General features: G+C 46.6%; 1 protein-coding gene across 8 annotated transcripts in view; it reads left to right on the top strand.

Annotated features, from left to right (window-relative positions):
* SLC4A11 (solute carrier family 4 member 11) overlaps positions 1 to 24,559 on the top strand; it is a 144,141-nt gene that overhangs the window by 57,820 nt on the left and 61,762 nt on the right. For 6 of the 8 annotated variants that reach the window (XM_057401252.1, XM_057401250.1, XM_057401253.1 and 3 more), the window contains exons 2-3: positions 6,994 to 7,044; positions 18,583 to 18,735. In XM_057401252.1, coding sequence (XP_057257235.1) covers positions 6,994 to 7,044; positions 18,583 to 18,735 — 204 coding nt within the window. The remainder of the gene's footprint in view (positions 1 to 6,993; positions 7,045 to 18,582; positions 18,736 to 24,559) is intronic. The other 2 variants (XM_057401251.1, XM_057401248.1) reach the window with 1 other exon arrangement.

Genomic DNA, 24,559 nt, shown 5'->3' with positions numbered 1-24,559 from the left:
TTCTGTGACGTTTTCCTTTGCCTTCTGTGACGTTTTCCTTTGCCTTTATCAATAGGAAGTGTTGGTCTGGGGGGAAAGGTCTAAAACTGGGCTTGCCACAGGCAGCAGTATGTACCTGGTCATTCTCCTGTCCAAGTATTAACAAGCACATCTTACTCATCTTACACTTCCTTGAATTACAGTGGCTGGTTTTGAATCCTGACTTGTGAGGTTTGGGTTTTTTTCCTTTCTTTTGTCATGCCTCTCTAGGTGTAAAGAAAACCCAGTAAAATGTCAAGGTTCTGTCTTGTCAGTTGTTACTGCCCAGAGCAGAAGCAGAGGGGCATGTTTCACATCTCTGACTGGGTCAGGATGAGCTGTGCTTTCACCAGTGTTTTCCAGTTCAAGTATGCTGTGGGAAAGGGATCAGTTACTGAGGCGTAGATAGAAATGAGACGTGGTGACTTCAGGCAAAATGGCTTTCTGCATGCTGCTCTCCATTCATTCTTGATGACTTGGATGGTCCAAGTTTCACCCTGCAGCGAATGCCTCCACCAGGAGACCTTGCTGCTTGGTTGCTCCCTGAAAACTGCCAAAATCTCATGTTTTAAAAGCACAAGTGATGCTCTGAATGATAATGCTGCAATATTGTTGTATTTGGAATTGATCAGATTTGCTGCCTGTCGAGCTCTTTCCCTTTTCTTCTGCAGTGATGTGGTTGTATTACAAAAGGAGTTTGAGGCTTCCTCATCCTCCTGCTGTTGAGCTCTTGCTGCATACAGAAAACACTAAACTCTCAATTGTGGATTCCTTTCAGATGATGCTCCACATAATTTGTTTTTAAAAAGTCCTCTTCTGCAGATTTCCCTTGGGATATTTCTTGTGCGTGTGGCTCTTTCTGCTAAGTCTGTCGGCTTTTCTGCTGACTTTGGGTGGAGGGAGGAAGAAGCACTGTGTGGTTATTAGGTATCTGAAGCACATAAGCTGTGGCTCTCCTCCTGCCCCAAACTGCACCATCCTGGGTGCAGCTCCCAGGTTACTTGCGTAGCTCTGGGCTTCCTTGTCCTGTGATGTTAATTCATGGTAGGGGGGAGAGAATTAAGAGTAAGAGGTGAGCTTGGAGTTTAATATTGAACGCCAGGTCTGGTGAAGCCTTGGATAGGGGTGGTTCTGCTGTCTTCCCTCAGGTGTAAGCCTTGGATGAGACAATATATTTGGTTAAAGAAGAGATTCAGAGCAGCCCAAAGAGAAGGACTTGGGGGTGTTGGTTGATGAGAAAATGAACATGAGCCGGCTTCAGTGTGTGCTCACAGCCCAGAAAGGAACCCTATCCTGGGCCGCATCCAAAGGAGTGTGACCAGCAGGTTGAAGGAGGTGATCCTGCCCCTCTGCTCTGCTCTTGTGAGACCTCACCTGGAGCATTGTGTGCAGTTCTGGGGTCCTCAACATAAAAAGGACATGGAACTGTTGGAACAAGTCCAGAGGAGGCCACGAGGATGATCAGGGGCTGGAGCACCTCCTGTATGAAGACAGGCTGAGAAAGTTGGGGCTGTTCAGTGGAGACCTCAGAGCAGTCTTCCAGTATCTGAAGGGGGCCTGTAGGGATGGTGGGGAGGGACTCTTCATTAGGGACTGTAGTGACAGGACAAGGGGTAACGGGTTCAAACTGAAGGAGGGGAAGTTTAGATTGGATCTAAGGAGGAAGTTCTTTCCTGTGAGGGTGGTGAGGCACTGGAATGGGTTGCCCAGGGAGGTTGTGAATGCTCCATCCCTGGCAGTGCTCAAGGCCAGGTTGGATGAAGCCTTGGGTGCCATGGTTTAGTGTGAGGTGTCCCTGCCCATGGCAGGGGGTTTGGAACTGGATGATCTGAAGGTCCTTTCCAACCCTAACTGTTCTATGATTCTATAAGCTGGACTTGGCGCTGGATATGTTTGAGGTAGTGACACTAACAGCAATGTTCCCAATCATGCAGGGAAACCGATGCCCAACTATTTAATGGCAGTGATGGACACTTTTGACACTGACTAACAAACTCCTGGAAGTCAGCTTGAAGTGGCCAAAACCTTGCTTCAAAGCTAAAGCCCTAAGTGTCTTCTGGGAAGCAGGGTTCTTTCCAGATAACTGGGCAGCTCAGTTTGTTGTACTAAGAACTGGTAATTCCTCCTGGGAGGAAACTGGGAAAGTCTGAAGTCTTTTTCTGCTGAACAAGTGATTTTTGTTTAGCTTCTTGTTCAGAGGCTCAAGTGTTTTGCTTTATCAAATTTAAGGCAAGGCACTGCATGAGCTGATGAGCTTCAGAAATGCCCTCAAAGGGCCAGCAAAACAATGTTGAGGAAGGCAGTGGAAATTGGGATACTGGAGCACAGACGGAGTAAAAGATTATGGAGGTACATAATGTTTTCTCATTACTTATAGGGTAACTAAATGTTCAGAGACAACCCAAGAACAGCCTATATTAAAGGGCTTGTAAATGCAAAAACCTTTCCAGTAATTCCTTTAAAAGTGGCTTTGTCTCAAAGTGAACTCCAATTAAACATCAGGACACTAGAACTTGGAGGGATTTACTGGAGGGAACTCATAAAAGCCAAAGTCTGTACTGCCACTTGTGGAAAGCTTGTTCCAGAGCTATGTTTGCTTCAATATAAGGCTTGTGCTGCAGAGGACTGTTTACTTGGAAGATGCCAGCAGCAGAACATTGTAATTGAGTTACTGGAGTATCCAGAGAATGTGTTTTTATTTGTAATCCACTAATATTGCAAGGCTCGAGAACTTATTACTAACCTTAAAACAAGGGAGTTAAACCGGGTTATTAGCTCTGAGACACATTTCCCACAGGAATTTAATAACGGAGGATGGTATGGTGGGCTTTTGTCTCGTTTTGTTGTTCAATGTAAATCTAAAAATGGTAAGAATGCCAGAAATCAGGAAGTGTACCCACTTTTTGTCTGTGTCCTGCTAGAGACCATGTGATTCATCCTAGTCCTGAGACCAAGAACCTTAAGCTACAGCAAATGCAGTTACCAGTTCAGTAAACTTCATGTACCTCCCCCTTGGTGGCTCTTGAAGTCCCTTCAATTGCTTCAAAGGGCAGTGGCTTATTTCTGAAGTCTTAAGCTGCATCCTTGAGTCTAGAGAAATAGGCTTTGTTTTCCACTCTGCAGTACTTCAGTGCTTCAGCTCTTCTACCTTTTAATTCAGTGCTCATGAAGGGATGAAAAACTAGTCAGAAGCTTTCATTTGAAAAAGCAGCTAAGTGGTGACACTTTCACTTTAGTCTCATCTAATAGATATCCCTGCAGGGAATAAGGGCGGTGGGAGTCAAAACTTACTTGCTGCAGTAAATTCACTCATAAAAATTGAGAGCACTGCTTAAACTGTTAACAGAACTATACCACATGGGTTTTGGCACATAATGGAAGATAGCTTCTTGTTCTGCCTTTTGAGAGGGAGAGAAATTGGGAAGCCTGGTTGTCCTTGTAGGTGCTGGATGAGAAAGCAGAGTCTGGAGAGTGAAGACGTGGACCTGGGTTAATACTAGAGGCATGAATGTGGATCGCTGTGCTGTGTGTGTATCTTAGCTTCTTGGGGTAATGCTTCCCAGTTTTGTCTCTAGAAGCCTGACCTTCTGTCTTGCTGAAATTGCTTTGTTTGTGTTAAGTGATGAAGTCTTAGAAAGAAAACCTGGGGGGAAAGGAACTGGTTGATCGAGGGAAGTGGTGTGCCAGTATGGAGAGGGGGAACTCCCACACCTTGGTAATAAAGTGCTCCCTGGACCGTAGTTCTCTTCCTCCTGCCTGCAAAGGCTAGTGCAGGGGTTGATTCATACTTCATGGAATCCCTTCTGCAACTTCAGGCATACCCTGGAGCACTGTAATGTTGATCTCTTATGTGTCTGGAGACTTGTATTCCTGCCCAGGCTTCCCCGAGCTAAACACTTGCATCGGTTATTGCAATGTTGTATAACTGCCCCTTGGTTGAGTGCTTTTAATTTCAAGAGTGGAGCTGAGATGGGGAGAGGAGATGTGGGTTTGTGTGTGTGCATCAGGCTGTGAGTCTGTACCTTATTGCTAGAGAAAAGAGGATGCTGCCTTGCTCTGTTCTGCATAACTCGAAACCATTGCTCCTGTCTCCAGCAAAACATGACTAAGGAGCCAAGACCTTGGATATTAAAATCCCATAAGCCTTGTGAAAGGAGAGGCACGTGGAGCCTGCTGATATGTTTGCCTTGCTGGCTGCTACTGAGCATGCACTTAAGCACAGTCTGGCTGGCCTTGTCCTTAGCTAGCACCCCATAAACATAAGCTATGCTTGCTTGTGCTAAACTGATTGGGGAAATATGAAGAGCAGGAAGAAAGATTAATCACACTCTCCAAATCTGTCTCCTTTTATTCTGCTCAGTTAAATAGTTGGATGCCACTTTCTCTAGATTATCAGATGGAGATGATGTAGCCCACAATTTACCCTTCCTACCATCACTTCTGCTAACATGATGACCTTTAAGCTAGTCCCATAGCTCCATGCTTGTGTCTGGACTTGTGTATACACCCCATCACCTTTTACCTCCTGGGCATGTTACACACCATTCCTGATGTTAATGTGCGCAGCCCCTTCCGTAGGCTCCAACAAGCCTGTTTTGAAGTCTGAATCCCATTGCTGCAATGGGACAGGATTATGTAGGGAGAAGACAAATTACCAGGGCTGGACTTCAGCCAGGACATGGTAGGGTGGACGCCTGACTCTTTTTCCCAAACGTGCCATTGCATCTTTTAATTACAAGGTTAAGACCTCTGGTTTATGACTCATCTGAAAAAACAGCACCTCCAACATAATTGCCTGAGCATGTTGCCTAGGGGACTATCGCTCATTAGTGACTCAAAGCAACGAGTGCCACCTAATGAAATGGCACTGCCTGCTGTAATACCCCAGCCTTGCCCTTTTCATGCCTAGTCCACGCAGCGACCAAACCAGAGTCTCCCATAAAGGCGTGAAGTCAACCCAGGCAATGCTGCAGTTAGAAGATGTTTCTAATGAAGAAACCAATCAGCCAGCCCTGAATTCCTGCTCCTTGGGTGTTATCAGCGCATGGAAAAAGTGTGTTTGGTTAAAGAAAAAGCAAAGAGTGTCTCATTTTGCCTAGCGAAGGATGAATGTGTTGCTTCAGGCTCCCTCAGAAGCCATAGTAGGAATGAGAAATGGATATGCCATCCTGGTGGGGATGTCACTTCCTTGGGTAATCTGTCTGCTTAGGCGTATTCTGTTTGTTTCTCTGAAATACGTAAACGCAATCATTACACAATAAGAGTGTCTTTCTTTAGAGAACTTTCCTTTGATCCTTACCATGCTAATCAGCCTGGATGGATCTTCTCCTTCCCTTCCAGGTGGAGGGAAACAATTGTAATGGGTGCCCCTTGGCCACTGCGCATTTGTTCCTCCAACCCATTGTTCTGGGATGGACTTGGAACATCGTGTTTCTCTCTTGGACCAGACACTTGAACTACCCTCGGGTTTGTGTGGTTTGTTTGTTGGTGTTTAAGTGGTCATCAGGGTGTCCCTCCAGGAGCCTGTGCAGTTAAATGCTGTCTGCACTGAAAGGTCTGAGCCACGCTGGGCTGTGACAAGTGTTAGGGCTGGAAGGTGCTGTCGTCAGTGGTGTGACTTGTATCCGCCTGACAAACAAAGGCTCCCGGTGGACCAGGATGAATTATGATGCTTGAAAATGCGGTGCACTGTAAAAGCAAGGGGGGGAAAACCCACCCCTGTAAGCCAGAAGTTATGGGGTAGAGAAAGTGTCTTTGGGAAACGGTCTCATACCTCAAACGAAAAGCAGGAAGCCTAATCTGTAGAACAATAAAGCAGGCAAAACCTCTTTCCTTGTTGGCCCAAAGTCATCCCAGGCTTGCGTAGGTAATGTTTGATTAGCCTAATGAAGTGGGGAAAGACAGAGTGAATCTATTCCTCTTTCTGATTGCATTTTGGCTGGGAAGAAGCATGTCAAGAGGCAGCATCTAGGAGCAGATTTTGAAGGGACTGCTTGGGTGTCTCTTGCTCAAGGCTTGATATGAAGAGTTCTTCTGATCTGATTTTATGGTTATCTCACCGTAAAATAGGGCATGCACCTGTACTGGAAAGCTGGTGTTTCTAGCCCACACAGTCTGAACTGTCAAATACTGTTAGTATTAAAAACAGCCAGGCTGGGTTTGGGTACCAGGCTGATCACACCTGCAAGCAGGTGCTCCTCTGCTGCTGGATCATCTCTTTGCATAATAAATACCCCGTTTGCCAGCAGCTGTTTGCAGAAATGACTCGCCAGCAAATAAAGTGTGTTCCATGGGGATTCAGTCCTGGTGCTGCTGTGTTTGTGGGTTCACTCTTGGTCAGCGTCACTTCCCATTTGTGGCTTGTGAGACCCCACTGGTGCAGATGGTGTTTGCTGCAGGACCCCAGCTCAGGAAGCGGGCCAAGGAAGGCTGCAGCATTCGGGTGCTTATCTTCAAGTGCCAAGCACTGTTTGGGGATATCCTAATGATTAGGGAGCAGCAAAATAGGACATGGAATCCTATTCCCAGCTAAATTAAGTTGTGTTTTCTAAATTAAACTGGTTCTTTTTATCTGTAGCATAAGCTACAGCTTAGACTTCATTATGGCACATAAAAGCCTTGTAGATACTTAGCTTCTATTAATGTTTGGATGCCCTTGTTCAGGTTTGATCTGTCACCAAGATGATCAAGCCTTGTCCTGATCTTTAGTCTTGCAGAGCTGTGGTCCCAGCCCAGGATGCCTGAGACCGCTTAGCTTATTTTCAAGCAGCAGCTGTGACTGTAAGGGATATTCTGGTAGATGTTCAAGTCGATAATCAAAAGGTTAAAGTTTCCACATTCAGGAAAACCTAATGACTGCAGTATTTTGTGACTGGCTTTCTGCTGTAGTCTATGCTTATGGTGAGTTTAGCAGTAAGATGAAGACATTCAGCGTCTTGATGATTCTTATGCCTCCTTTCTTTCCTGTCTTTTTAGAGTCTCCACCAGCAGCAATGTCAAGAAATGGATACTTCTTTGAAGAAAGTGGCAAGTATTATTTGTCTTATTTGTACCTAGTATATCACCTTAGCGGAGGGAGAACTTGGAAGAGGTGATACAGCATCTATTTAGCTTAAGCAACAAGCAAAGACAGTCTTGCATGGAGGTTGTGTAATCTTGTACTGGAAGCAGACTCTGCATTTTTAAATCCCGTAGATGTTGTAGATATTCAAAGCAGTAAATAATCATCTTCATGTTGTCATCAGTGACTATTCTGGGTGGCTCCTTGTTTTTCAAGTTCTTTCATTATGTTTTTCCTGTAATACAGGCTGGCAGGTGTATTTGTCTCTGTTTCTGGAGCGGAGAACAGATGTAGGTGTCAGATCCCTTCGGAGACATCCTGCCAAGAGCATCAGGCAAATGTCGGATGGCTCTGGTAAATGCATATTTATTGCAAAGGGCTCTCCAAGATCTGTTTTCTTTGAAGCAAGATTAAGCTTTGGTGTTTAGAAACCTGTGTATCATCTGCCTAAACAAAAGTGCGTGAGTTCTTGGAGATATTGTACTGATCAAGGGGCAAAGTATCATACAACCAAATTGGAAGTGCAGTGAAGTCCAAGCTTCTTTACTGGATTTGGAGGAATAGTATATGTGAGGGTTGTTAGGGATAGATCATCTTCAGTGTTCAACTCAAGAACAGCCTCTTTGGGATGTAGTCTCTAAGGGTTTGGGCTTCTTGCCCTTGAGAAGGTGCAGTGCTTGGAGTGTTCAGGGTCTTCCAAAGGGTGAGAGCAGAAGACTTAAAATGCTCCAGTTAAGTCTCTAGATGCTTGTAAGCTGTCACAAGGCTCATCCTTTTTGTTCCAGGGGTTCAAGACTTAGGTTAACCTGTGGGAAGGGGAAGCTGAATGTCTGCCACATCAGCTGTAGTAAATCCATCATCACTGTTGACACTGCTTCCTTTGGCACTGCTTTCTCTGAAAGCATTATACGGAGCCAATTTCTAGGAGTAAAAGGATGAAACTGGAAGCAAACACTCTTAGCTCTAGTAAGAGGTCTTTTCTGAAGGCTGGGCTGAGTTGCAGAAGGGCAGAAACTAATGCCTGCTCTTAGGCTTTTTGTGGGCATGTGGGGCATGGGTAGCCCTGCTCCTAGCTTCTGTAGCTTACTTGTGGCCTGATGGGATGTTAGTGCTTTCTTGAGGACTGGGAATGTAAGAGTGATCCAGATTGGGACCTAGGACTAAGCCTCCAGCGTCTAAGGGCTTGGGTAGAAATGCTGCTGTGTTTAAAGAAAGGACAAAGGTGGTCATCTTCTAAAGCCACCTACTTCATCCCAAGCCCTCCTGCCACCCAGAACACAAGCACAGCTACTTGTCATAGCGTCTTATGTGGAAGGTCTCTTCATGTCCTCTCTTATGTCAGTCTTGTCTTCCTCAAAATACCCAAACAAATAAATCCAGACCCAGATCTCTGAATGTTTTTAGAGCACACATCTGTAGTTGTGCAAAACTCTCCTATGAGATACGTTTTTCTTTGTCAACCTGGTGCCATGGCGGTGAGCATTTATTTCTGCCCTATTTGTGTTATTACTCAGCTTCCTCTGTCTTAAGGAGATACTACCTTTGAGCTACTATTAAGGATTTAATGAGTCTCTATATACTTCTTTCCTGTTTCTGCATGGTTTAGGGGAAGGAGGTTGCTTGCAAGTTCCTCTTCAGCCTGCATGTGGTATTGAATGTTGTATTAATTGACATTGAAAATACAGTGCATTTCTTGGTTATTTCATGCTCAAATCCGCTGTCATTCTTGCTTCTCATTATAAACTGCCCTTTTTTGATAGCTGAGTTGCTGGTGAGTGATGAGTCATCTTCTACTGCCTGATTTTGCTCAGGGCTTGTTTTTTTCCTGCACAGAATACGTGGACAGCACATCTCAGGGGTTGCCGGTGTGAATATTCACATCCCTCTGCAAGGCAGTGCTTTGGTGCTTTCTGTACAGAAGGTTCATGCAGTCGGGTTCTTAAAGGCTTACCCAAAAGCTTAATCAGGGCTAGAGCAACCAGCAGGGAAAGAAGTCACCTTTTCACATGGTTTCAAAACCGTGCGTCTTGAAACAGAGTTATGGAATCATTAAGTGTTTGTTGGCACCACTTGATCAGATCTGCCAGTTGATTATGGAGAACCTGTAAATTAAAAACCACCTGTAAAGTAAAATAAAAACCAATCCCCTAAGCTGTGTGTTGGGAAAGGCAAAGAAAAAACAATAAACCTCTTTGATTCCCTTAGCACTTAGATTCTCAGTAGAGAAACACCTTTTGGTGCTATTGCTCTTTGCACAGCTGAGCTTTTCCCTTATCTCCTCCTAAGATCTTGCATATACATATGGCTCTCTGTATCCTTAGTAATTAGGATGGTTTTGTTTCTGACCATATCTGAAGCTCTGTTCAGAGACTGTGCCTGTCTGCCAGCTCACTCCTTTCTTTTCATGCTCTCCTTGTGCTCTCAATAGCAGCTGCAGCAATGCTATAACTGAAAAGCTGAGGCTCCAGTTTGAGTTTAAGCTGTTGTAGTGAGGGTCATCTTGGCTGGGGCACCCAAGCAGTGCTTTGTATGAATCTCTTGGCTATTTACTGTTCATAAAAACTTACTGAAGGATCTAATCATCTGTAGCTCTGCTGATTACTGATGAGCTGAGGAAAGCCCAGGAAGGATTTTCTAGTGAACAGATGCTAATATATGGCTTTTCTCAAAAGTTAGAGAATTGTTATGGCCCCAACTACGTAAAACCCTATTTGATAACTTCTTAAATGGCTAAAAGTCTGGGAATTTAATCAAAGGAGTCCCTGTCACAAGCTACAAGTTCCAGTTTCCAGCATATGCTGCTTTTCCCCAATGGCTAGGAAGAACTTGACTGAAAGCCAGCTTTGTGGCCTTTAGTGGATTGCAGAAGGTAAATGCATGTAGTATGACTGGGGAAAAAATAAGCTCTTTAGTACCTTGCTCTGTAGAGGCAACATTAAGAGGAAAAATAAGGAAACAAGTTTGTGCCTGCGCAGCTAGAAGCTCCTGATTGGAGAGTGTGGTGGCAGAAGGTGTGATGGCAGTTGTCGGCTGTGTTCTGTATTCAACCCATGTACGGTGTCAGTTATAATAGTTGTCCTCTGACACGTCTTGCTGATGAAAATCGAGGCCTTTACTCATGCTTCTGAGTCTGGACCAAGCCTGTTGCACATGCAAGTGAACAAAGTATGGTATGGCCCAGTAATAGTTGGTGTCCCCTTCCCACCCCATGAGCAGGCTGTGTGCTTTCCACTTGAATCTTCAGCAAGGTTGATTTGTCAAATGAGTTTTCAAATGAGTTGGCAAATTTAAGTGACTAATGAGATGATTGTGTAGACCCAATCCAGACCTGAAGATAATTGGAGTCCTGATGAAATGCAGCTTGGCAATCAATGTGCAGAATAACTACTCATCAAGCCCCACATTGTCTCTTGGCTGTCAGCCTCCTGCACCCGCTTTGGTGGTGATGGGGGGAGTATTCAGTGCCTGCTACAAGTGGATTAGCTCTGAAGGCACTGGTATTAGCTGTAAGTGATTAAATCATCAGTATATGATGAGGTCTTTAATTGACCCAAGAACTTTCCCTGATAAGATGCAAAACCAGAGGCTTTCTAGTTCCTCTTGGAAAATGCAAAGGAAGGAGTGCTGCTATAGTGCTGGGGATGTCTGAATTGCTGCATTGTTTTAAAGCTGGCTCAAGAGATGTTGCAGCATAGATTTGTCTTCCAGAGAAAATCCCTCACTGCTTGGGTCTCCTCTGACTTTTTAATTGGTGTTGCTGGCACAATAAACTGTAGTTGTGTTGAAAGTCCCCAAGGCCTCGGTCTGGCTTGGGATGCTTGGCTGTATTTTGCCTGCTTGTTTTTGTTGTTCAGTTTGGTATGCTGTGCTAGGGGGTGTTTTTTTTCTTCTTCAGATTTGCCTTTATCTGCCTTGGAGTTGTTTCCTTAACTAGGAGATTAATCCAAATGTCTTGGAAACAATCCTTTTGTGATGGGTTTTCCTCGATGAAATGCTCCTTTTACCAGCAGGAGATGCACTACTGCTACCTATCAACAGCCCAAGGCTTGCAGGTCTCTTGCAGGCTTTTATTGCTGAGAACTAGCAGGAGGCCTGTATGAAAATGAACGCTCCTGGTTTCCGTGGGTTCTGGTACAGAGCTGCAATTCCACGTGCTGCTGTGTTTTGTGAAAACAAAGCAAAGAAATAAAAACAGAGCCCCACTGAATTACTTGGATTATTCACAACATTTCCTAGAAATCTGGCTGCAAAAATACAATACTGGAATTAATTCAAAAGTGCCTGGGTGTTGTTTTTTTCTGTAGCAGATCAGTTCTTCCAGTTCTGGTATGAGTTATTACTGAAGTGGCAGAGGAAACTTTATGGTTCCATCTGGCTCTTCCTGATGCAAGTGTGACTTAAGTAGAGTTGGAAACGTGCATCTGAAGTTATGGCCAATAGTAGCGGGAGTTATTTCAAGAATGCAGGTCTGGTTTTGGTGACTCACCTGCTAGCCTCTTTATACCTCTGTTTTGGCAAGAAAAGCTTGATCTGTTGTTTCAAAGCACTCTGAAAGCTTAGGTAATGGATTGACATCTCCATAGCAGGTGGCTACTACTCCAGAAGGGTACAAACCCGTATCTGATGGGCTCTAATGACTGCTCAAGAGCCAAGAAGCATCATCCAAGAGTTCCCCAGATCTTCCACCCATTAAGCTACCTGTGGAGGGGCTGGGATTGGAGGATACTTCTCTAAATCTCATCTAGATGACCCACAGAAGTCACTAGTCTACCTCTGCCAATGTGTAATATCTGGTTTAATAAAGGAGGTCTTCTAACAAAAGCATGGGAGGTTCAGGACCCCTTTTGCCAGTAAGCTGTTAGCAGCAAACCCTCAGTCCAAGAACAGAGTGTGTGGATGACCCCTACCTTCCCTAGTTGTCTTCTCCTGAGCAGGCATAAACCCTGTCCATGTGGCTGCCTGCTGCATGACGGATAAAGCTCCTTAGGACAAAAATAGTGAGCTTTGCCAAGGAATCTCTTGACTGTGAACCAAAGGAAAAGCTTAACATTCTAGTGAGCACCCAGCTGTATGCAGAGAACTCCCTTATTTAATCAGCAGTGCTTAAATCTTTAATTCTGTGGGAGACAGCTTTGTAAGATGCGAGCTGATGGCAGCCTTTGGAGGATATTGCACTGTGGGTACAGCCCTGCAATTGTTCTTGTCTGTGAAATGGAGTAAACTGTTAGGAAGGAATCTTAAACGACTGCTTTTCAGACTCTTGTGAGCCAAAACAATAAGTAAACCCCTCAGCAGGAGCGTGTACGAGTATTTACCAAAAAGATGCTGTTCCACCAATGCGCTTGCTCTCTTTTTGTCTGAAATAGAACTATTTTGATAAGTAGGTGAGATGCATCGACATATGAGATGGGATCAGAAGCTTGTCTTGGTTAGTGTGTGAGTGGGATGCTGTTTAAACCTTTCTACCTAGAATGCTGTGCAGACTGGAGGACTGCTAACACTTGTACAAAGTTCTTCCCTGTCTCTCTTGAATCCTTTGATTGCTTGATCCCTGCTAATTTTAACTAACTGTAAGGTTATCTAACCTTTGGAGGCAACACAAGTCCCTGTTTTTGTGCAGAGTGTAAAGGTCAAAATGGAGGTGGAGGCTCCACTATTAATTGAGTTTCCTTTTGCACCCAGTGTTGGGGATTTGGGTATTTTCCGAGTGACGCAGTGAGGCTGCAAGCCTGCAGCACTCGGGGAACAAAGCAAGAGCTGAAAGCTTAGACTGATCACTTCAGATTAATTAAAACTTCATGCTTTTCTTGAAAACGAGTGTCTGCTGCTGGATAGAGCAAGTTGAAAATCCATGAGTGGAAAAATCAGCTGAAGCTGACTTCTTTTTAACTTAATGCCAGTATCATGACAAGGGTTTAGGTAGATTTAAGACTTAATTCTCTCTGAGTTCCTTTACGGTGTTGCTCAAAGAACCAGACCCGATTTTAGGGTGATGCCCCCTTACCTTTAGAAGCTATTGAATATATTATTGCTTCAGTTGCCCTTTTGTACTTGACGTGTAATTCTTCTGAGAAAGTTGATGTAAATAGCTCTTGGGCCCTTCCAAAGCAAGGACTTGCCAATTCACTTGACTGGCTGTTTATGTAGCTGTGTGAGGTTTACAGCTGGAAATGCTGAGTGGGGCCAACCGCTGGATTTCAGTTCTGAATGGATCAGGATGAGTGACAAAAATAGCAGAAGCAGTGATGTTGGGAGGAAAGCCTTTGCTTTTCCCAGTGTGAAATGCCTGAGGCTGCTGAATCCAGGCGGAGCACAGCGTGTACTGATGTTCCTATGTTCTGGCAAGGTGACCACAAATGCTGTTTCACATAGTCAATAAAAAGGGCTGTCCTGCAATTAGCTGCCTTCTCTGCCTAAAAACTCAGCTGAGAAACCTGGAACTGCTAGTTGATAAAGATGGATTGCCAGTCACAAGAGCTCAAAAGAAATCTTTTAATGTAACTTCAGCTTTCTGGCTTGTTGAAGACACTTTTTGTGGGAGGAAGAAGCTACCACCTCTGAAGAGGAGGCAATGTCATCCTGGAAGCAGGGACTTGCTTTTGGCTGAGGGCATAGGTGTAGCTCTGCAAACAGGTGCTATAAATGAGAATGCTTTTCCAGACTTAATGCAGACTACCTTGCAAGAGGAGGGTGAAAATCAGTGGTTTCCATAAGACTGCTTTGAGTATTCAGAGTGTTAACACAGCATATGTGGTCCTACAGAAACCGAGGCTGCAACTCTTGCAGAGACTTGGCAGAGGTCGATAGCTTTTGACAAGCTTTGATTTTTCAGCTTTCCTATTTTGCCCTGCTAATGTCACTACATGAACACGTACCTTAATCTCACCCCTGTAAGTTTTTGCTGTTAAAGCAATAGCAGCAATATATTTGCCTAAATAAAATGTGTAGCATGCGTATGCCCAGAACTAGGCTAATGCTAAAAGGAAAAATGCCTCATCTCCACCCCCAGACCTCCTCAGTTATTTTGTCTAGCTTTACAGTGTTAAACTGAGTCTGCAGCCAAATGAGGGTAAATGGATTTGCACTCCCAGCCTCCTGGTTAGCGTGCATGCTTGCAGATGTTGATTTAGAATACCATGATTTGTTTTGTCCTCTCTGAGGCTCACTGAGAGGTTATGCTGGGGCTGTCTCTGGTGTAACACTCATAACCTGGGATGCAAGATGATGTAGTTGGCAACAGAGCTGCTTCTCTCCCAGGAAACTTGAGTTTGATTAAGATTTGGCTTTCTTGGAGAAGTCTGCAGGCCCTGGGCTGCAAGTGCTGCTCCCACAGAGCACTTAAACCCTTCTAGAGAGCATATATGATGTGGCTGAAGTTATGCTTCCTGCTAATTACTACTGTGCTGAGCTTTATCACTCCAGGTGCAGCTGCCAGTGTCACCAAAGCAGTGGTGGGAGAGGCAACGCCACCTCCCATTGCTGCTGTTCTGTTCACTGCCTTTCCCCACAAAACCCTGAGCTCTTAAAGCTCAGCTCAAAAGCAAAACAGCTGCAGGGCAGGTGTGTTGTCAAAGCTGTGAGAGGGTTTATAGCAGCAGGACCAGGGAGATGGAGTGCCTCTGAGGAGGTGATGAAAGGAGAGCAGGCTAGGGATGGGTATTTTGATGTTAGGGCAAGACAGGCCTGGGCTAGCCATGAATTGCAGGGGAAAAGGTGATGCTTTAGGGGAGGATGGATAGAGAAATTGCATTTTCTAGCTTTGTTTTCCCAGCACCTGCATAAAATGGGAGATAGTTTAATATTGCATAGGATGGGCTTAAGGTATCAGAAGGCTTGGGGTCAAGGCATGAGCTACTCACGGCTGTATGGAGTGAGGAGTGGATTTAGTTCCTGCAGCACTGAAGGGTGGTGCCTTGCTGTCCTTTGCCCTCATGTACTTTCAATGCTTTTCCATTTCTCTTTGCTGTAAGTTGTCTTGCAGGGTGGAGTGAGGGGGATGGTCATGACCATGGTGTTCTTTTAAAGGTGCTGGAGAGCGACACCTATTCTCAACCAACCTTAACTTGGTTCCTAACTCAGTTAAATCTCTTTTCTGTACTGCTTTTAGACCCTATTTCAGGCTGAAGCTGTGCTCAGAGGTCTGACTTGCCCTATAATGTATCTCATGGAGCTTCAACAAATGTTGCCCTCATATGAAGGTAGCAATCAGCAGTGATAGGGATGAGGGGGGCACCACTTTGGAGATCTTAAACTCTTTCCCAGCTGATCTGAGTCAGTATGCAAGGGTGTCTGAGTCTTCCACCTCACTGAAGCAACTGCTCATAACACAGGCTATAAAGCATTACTAAGACAGTGCTTCCATATGGAAACCTGACTGATATTTAGACAAATGATGCACTGGCCTCATCAGATCCCACTCTGAACTTCTGCAGAGCACCAATCAGACTCTGAGAAGAGCTGAACAGCTTCTGCTGTCGCTTGTGGCATCTGCTGCCCTTCAAACAGCAGGGGTGGCACTCTGTGATCATCAGGCCATGGGGAAGAAAACAGCTGCGAGGCTGGAGGCAGCTATTGAGCTGTGCTCAGAGGGAAGGGAAGGTGCATCTGCCATGCGCACAGCTTATCTCCTCACCTCGAGGTGACCCTGCCTTTGAGAGGCAGAAGTTGGCTCACGTCTTAAAACAGCCTGGCGGACTGATAGGCTTGAAGGATTCAACCCAGGAGTGGTTTGAAGCCTTGAGGTGGTTTAGTGACAAAGCAGACACCTGCCCGGGAGTGCAGTTCCTGTGCAGCCCAGGTTTGGGATTATTTGCAAGCTGAGTGTTTTGTCCGTTCCCTTGCCCAAGGGACATGAGGCTCGGCTGCCTTTTGTTCTGCTCTTTCCTCCCCTAAAGAGGGAGGAACAGAGGATGCTTCCCTTGCCAGAGTCCTCGCTGACCTCTGCCCAACCCTCTGATCCTACTCCACCCTTGCCCTTCTTCCAGCTCCTGTGTTGCTTCTCGCCTGTCTCTGCTCTCAGGGCCCACCACTGCTGCTGTGCTTATACCAAGCCAGTTTCAGTGGCCCTGGGAAGTGAATAAATACTCTTCACTGCTTGGCTTTTACCCACTTTCCCATCTGTGCCTTAACTGCATTAGGACAGCGGGGAAAAACTCAACCATGTTCTGAGCTGTGTGCTCAAACCATCTTACCCCCATGTCCCTCCCATCTGACCCCAAAGAGGGAAGGATGGAGAAGCACTAATCTATTGTGACAACTGCCCTGGGGCTGCGATCATGGATATGGCTGAGATGGAAAAGGGTCCCCTTTGGGACATTGGGAAAAGGGTTGTGGATTTGAACCTACCCCAGGCTGACTTTTTTACTTTGCAGGGCTGCCCAAGCTCTTCTGGCACGAGGGCGACTGTGACCATTGCTTTGATGAGGAAAGGTTATGGTGTCTATGATGTGTTTCAGAGGAACCAGCCCCCACATTTGGTGCTTTGTTTGGGAGATGCTTGCACGGGGCTTCATAGTACTCCTGCTGCCAGCAGGCACCCTGTGTAGGTGTTCTCCATTCCTCTAGGACATGTTGCCCCTCAGTCCTGGCACATCTGCCAGCCTTTGTGAAGGTATTTCATCCTCGGTGGTGCCTGCAGTGCCATGGTGCTTCAGGTATTGTGTTCAGGGCTTTCCTGTCATTCCCTCACCTCACTTCTTTCTGTCTTTGGATAAGTTGGAAAGTTGGGGCTGTTCAGCCTGGAGAAGAGAAGGCTGCGTGGAGACCTCAGAGCAGCCTTCCAGTATCTGAAGGGGGCTATAGGGATGGTGGGGAGGGACTCTTCATTAGGGACTGTAGTGACAGGACAAGGGGTAACGGGTTCAAACTGAAACAGGGGAAGTTTAGATTGGATCTAAGGAAGAAATTCTTTCCTGTGAGGGTGGTGAGGCACTGGAATGGGTTGCCCAGGGAAGCTGTGAATGCTCCATCCCTGGCAGTGTTCAAGGTCAGGTTGGACAGAGCCTTGGGTGCCATGGTTTAGTGTGAGGTGTCCCTGCCCATGGCAGGGGGGTTGGAACTGGATGATCTTAAGGTCCTTTCCAACCCTAACTATGACTCTATGATTCTAAGTGTCTGTTGTGCAGGGACGGCAACAGCTGCCTAAGCTCCACCAGCAGCAGAGGATGGCACCCTTGATGCATTTTGCTGTCTGGCAGGCTGGGTGGGGATTGCAGCACGTTGGATGCTTTTTGAAGCCTTCAGAGTGGTTCTGATGGGGACGATTCCTGTTTATTCCTTTCAAGCAGATAAATGAAGGAGGGAAACATTAGGAGAGGGAATATTCTATGAATGAGTTTCTTTGCCATGTTTTCCACACCTTGAATAAGCAGCTCAGAAGCCACCTGAAGGCTTGAATCCCCTGCATGCCCTTTGCAGAGCTCTGAGCCCTCCCGGGCACACGACGAGTGCCTGTCATCTCGCTGCTCGCAGCAGGAAGTGCTGCAGCCCCTGTCCTGTGTTGCTGAGTTCCTGTTTGTGGCCTCCCTGCTCCGGGCTTGTTTTTGTGGTGGCGAGCTGTGGTCTCAGGATCCCTCCGAGGCTCTGCCTGCTGCTTTCAGCTGCTGCCGCCTCCACGTTTTGCTTATCCGAGCCTTTAAAAGGCATCAATATTTTAGTTCCCATTCAAGCCTCGAAGCTCACCCTTTTCATTGTGCTGCTCGTGAAATGGATCCCTCCTGCTTCAAATTAGGCAGAAAAAGACTTTGTCAGAAGCTGCTGAATAATCCCGGTAATGTAAAAAATTGACATTCTATAATGTTCCTAATTCCCCTAATTAAACACGATACACGAGCACGCCACAAGAGTCCTCCAGCTGCCTCGTTGCAGTGAGCCAGCGTTGCTGTCGAGTGAAGCTAGGTTAAACTCTCATTAGAAGCCTTGCAAAAGGCTAAGAGTTGTCTGCTGTAATTAAGAATCTTGTCTCGCTTTCTCAGCGCTGCCATCTCCAGTGACTGCTCCTCTGCCCCATGGGGAGCTCCGGGTCCGTCCATCCCTATCAGGTGTCTCCTTGGAAACTTTTTATTCCCTTTCTTGTGCCTCCCCTCCTCCTTCGGTTTCAAACTGCCCGGCGACAGCTGAGGGGATGGAGGTGCTGGGTTTGGGGTGGGCTGAGGCGGCGGTGGCTGCTTGGTGATCTTTATGGCTTCAGGTTGGGAGTTTCCAGTGTGGATTTGGATCCGAGGGGAGCGAGGTGCTGCCTCTTGGCTTTGCTGCTCGCACCCCGGGGGTGAAGCCTGTGGTCTCGCCTCCATAACAGCCCTTCAGAGCCACACCTGAGCTGATCGTTCCTCACTTTGACCCTCCACCAGACTAAGGGACAAAGAAACCCGTCACGAGGCGCTGGGTGCTGCTGAGGCCTCTGTGCGGCCATGACCAGTGGGTACCGCCGCAGCGCAACCAGCGCCAGGACCCCAGCGCCGCCGCCTTGTCCCTAACCACCCTCCCCGTCTTGTCACTGTCCCCAGGGTACCTCAAATGCGACATGGACGACGGCTGCGAGGCCAAGGAGGAGACGGGGGGCGAGGAGCTCTTCGACGCCGTGAACAACACCGTCGTCTCGGGGGACAGCATCCGCTTCTTCGTCAACGTTAACCTCGAGGTGCCGCCGAATGCCGCCGGTGAGTGCCATGGCTGCCACCACCACCCCAAAAGGGTTCTGTGGGTCACGGTTGTTCCTTCCTGAGCAACTTGGGAATGATATCATGGAAAACCTGAGGAAACAGCAGCATGAAGTGTCCTGACTCCTTTCCCCCCTTCCCTGTGGTAACAGGGCTGTGGGTTTGGGGCCTGACACCCTGCCACTGCTCTCACTGCTGTTGCCTGGTTGCTGCAGAGCCATTTCTAGCTGGGAAATAGGGGTTTTTAATTTTTTTTTTTTTGTGGTATATGTGATCCCTATAGATCGTTCAGGCACTGCTCTGGGGCTTCCCAGGGATTTTGGGGGTGTTTTGGTCATGTTTGAATTGGAACGCTGGAGGTGAATGGGAGCCATGGATGGCCTGGGGCAGTCACTGCTCTCCGCAGCAAATGGAAAGGGAAAGAAGAGAGTGTTTTGGGGCTTATGGCACCTGCCTTTTGGGGTTAATCACCCTGGCTTGGACACAAGTAATGCTTATACTTGCTGTGTGGAGGCAGATAGCAAACATGAGGAGATAACCATCCTGTTAGACACCTTTGATGGAGGTCAGGCAGCTGTGTCTGCACTCGGGGCATTGCTATTGTGCATTGTGCTCTATAAATACAAACTACCTGCTCCAGGTGAGGGCCAGTGTGCCAAGTTCATCCCCTAAATACACTTTAGTAGGATCTGTACCTGCTGCAAGCTTCACGCAGGGCAGGAGGACAGGGTTTGCTTGTGGTGGTGGGGCCTGCAATGCTGTTTGGGGCTGGGGATGAATCCAGCAGAGAAAACTCATCCCTAAGGCTTCCATCCTCATGGAGCTGCAAGTGTCAGCTTGGAGTGGTGGCTTTGCTCCTATGTGCCAAGTGATTTGGGAGGGGGTAAAGGAATGCTGATCTGAAAGCAAGCAGCAGGGAGTGCTTTGTCTAGCAGGGGCTTTAAGGCTTTACTGCTGGCAGTGGTACTGTGCTGCTCCTTGACTGAGAATAGACAGGTAACCATGTAGATGGACATACCTACCCCAGACAGTGCTTTTTGTGTGCTCCCTACCAAGCCAGCATCCTTTAGAAGCTTTGCCCAAGGTGAAGGGCAAAGCCTGGTTAACACAAATTGTGTAGCTACCTAAACTGCTGTCTATCGAGGGATAAAATCCCTGGTTTGCTCTAAAGGTTGCTTTTGCCTCTAGCACACTGTTTACCATCCTCTGTAATGCATGTGCTAAATGGTGCAGCTGCTGGAAAATGCAGCTCTGGGAGATGGCAGCAGCCTGGGTTTCATCCCAGCAGCTGGAAGGCATCCTGGAGCCTGTGTGGGCACTATTTTGGATAGTAAATGAAAGGGCTTTGGATTACCTCTGGAGTCAGTGTTGGAGAGTCCTTTAAGTTATATTTAGATTACAGTTGACCTATAGTGAGTGATTACTGGAAATGGTGATGCAGAATAGGCATGGCCCAGACCTCTGCTTGGCCCTCTTGAAGTCTACTTTTTGAACCAGAGCAGTGAATTTGACTTAGGAACAATATCTAGCAATTTTCAAGCCTGCAATTTTACAAATGCCATCTTAATGGAAAGGTTTAAAGGGAGCTGTGCTCTGCTATGGCAAGTCTGGGCTTAATGCCGTGGGGTGCATTGTTCTGGGATGAGGAATGTAAGTGCTGTGGATTCTTCAGTGTCTGAAGAAGCTGACTTTCCTTGTGTGTCTTCCTGGGCTTTTGATAATTGTTTTCCCTTCCATTCAAAACAGGACAAAAAAAGGCTTCCTTATTTCCCTGCAGCACTGATGTTTGTGAGGGTGGTATTAGTCCTGTTGTTCAGCTGAGATGTTTAGCATTTTTAGGGAAAAATGGACTTCTGATGTGCTGGAATTCCTTTACAAATGTGAGGATGCAGGTTTTAAAAGTGGGCTTCAGACAGAATAAAGGTCCAGACTTTCAATATGAGCAGGTCTGAAATGATATTTATTTTTCCTGCTTTTCCATGACATTAAAGCAGTCCAGGTAGCCAAAACCCAGATTCTTCTCTATCAGGCATAGGATTCCTCAGACCCCAGGTGCTTGAGTCTCCTATGCTGTCAGCTCTTCCTCAGAAGCAGTTTTACTGAAGCATCTTCCAGAGTGGATTATATACACACAAAGTCAGTCTCTGGCTGCAGAGAGTTAAGTTGATCCTCCTGGAAAGCTGACTTCTGAGGTGGTTGAAAGTGGCTGAGAGGAGCCCCTTAAGCTCTTCTAATGAAAGTAGCCTGACCTGTTGGAAAAAAGACCTTCTTCACAAGCTTCCTTATTGAGCTCTGCAAGGGGATGCTTTCCAAAAGTGCCCTTGCATTGCTGCTGCTCTCTGGGAGTTTTGTTTTATACTCAACCTTTTGCATCCCTGGAACAGAACTGTGGAGCTGAGCACTTGCGGTGCTGAAAAGAGAGCAGGTTTTGTCCCGGCAATGCAGCCATCCCCTAAACACCTCATTTCCAACCCTTAAGGGACCTAGTGCACCAGGATCCTACAGGATCCTCTGGGGCGCTTTAATCACAGAGGAAAAGCAAAACTAGGAATGACATCTTTCCATCACCACCTCATTTTCTTGCTTTCTCCAAGCTGGGTGAAACCTCTGAGCCGAAAGGCTTCCTTGTGCCAGAGAGCTTGATATTATGCTGTTGTGTCATGCAACACCTGCTGAGGCTTGGGCAAAGATGGACTGAACATGGGCCCTCTTGTACAAAGAGGGCTCTCCAGTGCTGCTTTTGTTGATTTGCTCCCTAGTGTCACATATACTTGCTGCATGAAATACATTTGCTCAATCTCCAGCAGGGAAAACCTCTAGGGTGACTTGAAACAAGACAAATGTGGTATCTGTGCGTGTTCCAGGCATCACTGTTGGGATTCTTGGCTGAAGGTGGTATCCGAATTCTCTCCTGATTGAGACCTTTTCCAGCAAGCTGCTGTGAGATTGCTGCTTGCCTTGGTGTAGGGCTGAAAGATCCAAAAAGTCCCATCTGGGGAGAGGATAAGTTGGTACCCCAGGGTCCGGGTGCTGGCAGGCAACCTAAGTGGAATTACAGATGCGGTGACAGCTCTGCCATCATCCTGTCAAGCTGCTAGTCTCTGTATGATGTATGTACAGCTTGCTTATGAACATAATTGGATGCACTTTACTATAATTCTGTTTTAAAGAGATCACTGCCTGGGATTAAACGTTGAGCCAACAAAACATAGCACGTCCCATAAAACTGTGACAATTAACCATTGTCATAAAATGCTGGGCTCTGCACACAGCTGCATATAAAACAGGAGAGCTTGGAGAAATCCAGGGTTTAAGGTATGGCCTGTCTCATTTTTAATGAATACTAGCTGCAGTTGCATAGGATGTTGGGCCAGAATCAGTGCAGATGCCTAGGCACTAATGCTTCTTAATCTTGACACTTGGGTCCCTTCTCCTGGGTATTTTGTTGCTTCCTTGCAGTAGCTGATGACAAGCACTTTTTGTTCTCTTTGGTCTCTCGTCTTTCTAGCTTAGGTTTTGGTGATAATGCTTGTGTTTTCAGCAAATGTTAGCAGCTTCAACATGAAGGTGAGTCTTCATGGGAAGCTGGATACTTTTTGACCTGGGATCTGCATTTGTGGGGGAAGATCAGGATGGCTTTACAACTGCTTTCCCATTATCTCGCTTAGCTAGGAGTGTATTAACCCTTCTGTCCTACTGCTATCTGGATGTCAATTTGACTATCTCTTTTTGTATTTTATACATGGGCTTTTCCATAAATCCCTCTGGAGCCTGGGCTGCAGGTATACGTACCTGCATCCCTTCAGCTTGTCGCAGAAACATCAAACTAGTGATTTCAACCATCTTGCTGCAACCATCTGTAGCATGCTTGTATTCATTTGCAGGGATTTATAGCCAGCATTTTGGTTTAGGTTAAGCCTTAAAGTTGGTGGACAAGCAATGCAAGCATCATTTGTTGCAGTAGGTCTGTGAAGTGTGTAGAGCCATAGCCTTGCTGTCAGTCACAGTGTTCTTATCTGCTTGGCAGCCCCCTTAAATCAGCCAGGCAAATCTTCTCATCATTTGGACCTTATTCTTGCAGTTTGGGGGTTAAAAACAGTCCTTTGGAGCTCATTCTTGTAGTTTGGGCCTTAAAAACAACGCATCACCTCCTTTTACCAGATTGCAATAGAGGTGTTTGCACAGGGGTTTCCTAAATGTGGACACAACTTAGTAGGGATTTGTGGGGCTGTAGCTGCTCCACTTTTGCACTATGCATTGTCACTTAGAGCTGATGCTTGCACCAGTGGGTTTAGCTGCAGAGAGGTGCCTGAAGCAGTTTCTTCTGGGGGGAGAAAGCTAAGTCCTGATGGCAGTGAAAAGCCAATTGGAAAGCAGGATGTGGCTTTGTCAGGGTGTGTGTGGGGGGAAATAACGGAACACGATTTACGCTTCATGAGAAATTAAAGCCTGTTCCACCCTCTGGACAATTGATCATTCCTAGATATGGAGAATCAACAGTTTCCTGTAATCCACTCCAGAGGCACACACGTGCACGCCCGACGCTGCTGCTCGGAGCAAAACACTGTGCTCTAACTCCTGGCCCAGCCCCTGCTGAGATGACTTTATTCTTTAAGGGGACGAGGAGAAATGCTAGATGCTGGCGCCAAGGATATTCCAGAGAGAGTAGCGTCCAGAGACAAGTGGTCTGGGCCTGAATGGGTATCATTCTGCACACAATAGTCACATTTCCTCACATTAATACCAAGGTCCTTTTTATGTCTCGAGGCACAATGCTGACCCACGCGTTCCATCTGATAACTCCTGTTTTAGCAGTTTGATGTCAGCGTGGGATGTTGGGCTCCTGAAGCTTCCTATACTCTAATGGAAAGTGGATACGCTGGTTGTGTTGTGGGGGGGGGAGATGACCTCCCTCCAAATTTCCTGATGAGGGTGTTTTCAAAGTGGTGTTCACAAAGCCAAGGGAGGTGTATGTGTGTGAAGGGGGGGTTGGGTAGCACGAGTGGTTCTGCACAAAGGCAATGTTCTTCCTTTTAGGTGCTTCACCTTGAGTTTGCTTTGGGGCAGCTTCTCCTGGGTTTTTTAGTACCCTGTCCTTGCAGTTGGAGGCAAATTGTATCCTGGGGTGTATCAGGAGGAGCATGGCAGCAGGTCGAGGAAGGTGATCCTCCCCTTCTACTTGATTCTGATGAGCCCACATCGGGAGTGCTGCGTCCAGGTCTGGCCTCTTCAGTTCAAGCAAGACAAGGACCTACTGGAGAGGGTCCAGCAGAAGCCACAAGGATGGACAAGGGGGAGCTCTCCAAGGGGGATTTCTCCATGCAGGATCTCTACTGGGAGGAGGGATTGCTGAAGCTAGGTCTCTTCAGTCTGGACAAGAGCAGACTGAGCAGGGATCTCATCAATGCAGATCAGCATCTCAAAAGTGGGTGCCGGGTGGATGGTTCCAGGCTCTTTTCAGTGGTGCCCAGTGACAGGACAAAGAGCAGGGGCCATAAACTATAACACAAGAAGTATGCTTTCAGCATGAGGAAGAACTTCTTTCCCTTTAAGGGTGGCAGAGCATTGGAACAGGCTGCCCAGGGGGGTTGTGAGATCTCCCTCTCTAGAGATATTCAGATATTCAGAACCCACCATGGGCACGTTCCTGGGTAATCTGCCTTGGCAGGGAGGTTGGAGCAGATAATCTCCAGAGGTTCCTTCCAACCCTAATGATGCTGTGAAACCTATTGCAGCTTTTCTTTTAAAAAGCACAAAGCAAATAAGCTGTTTGTGCAGTGCTTGCGTGTCTGAGGAGTTGCATGTGACAAGTGACAGAGCGCTC

Source organism: Pezoporus wallicus, unplaced genomic scaffold (genome assembly GCF_028554395.1).
Source record: "Pezoporus wallicus isolate ANWC-B61680 ecotype Strahan unplaced genomic scaffold, APGP_CSIRO_Pwel_v1 contig_8837, whole genome shotgun sequence".
Classification (NCBI taxonomy): domain Eukaryota; kingdom Metazoa; phylum Chordata; class Aves; order Psittaciformes; family Psittacidae; genus Pezoporus; species Pezoporus wallicus.
Note: the sequence above shows the minus strand (reverse complement) of the source record. Positions and strands in the feature narration are given on the sequence as shown.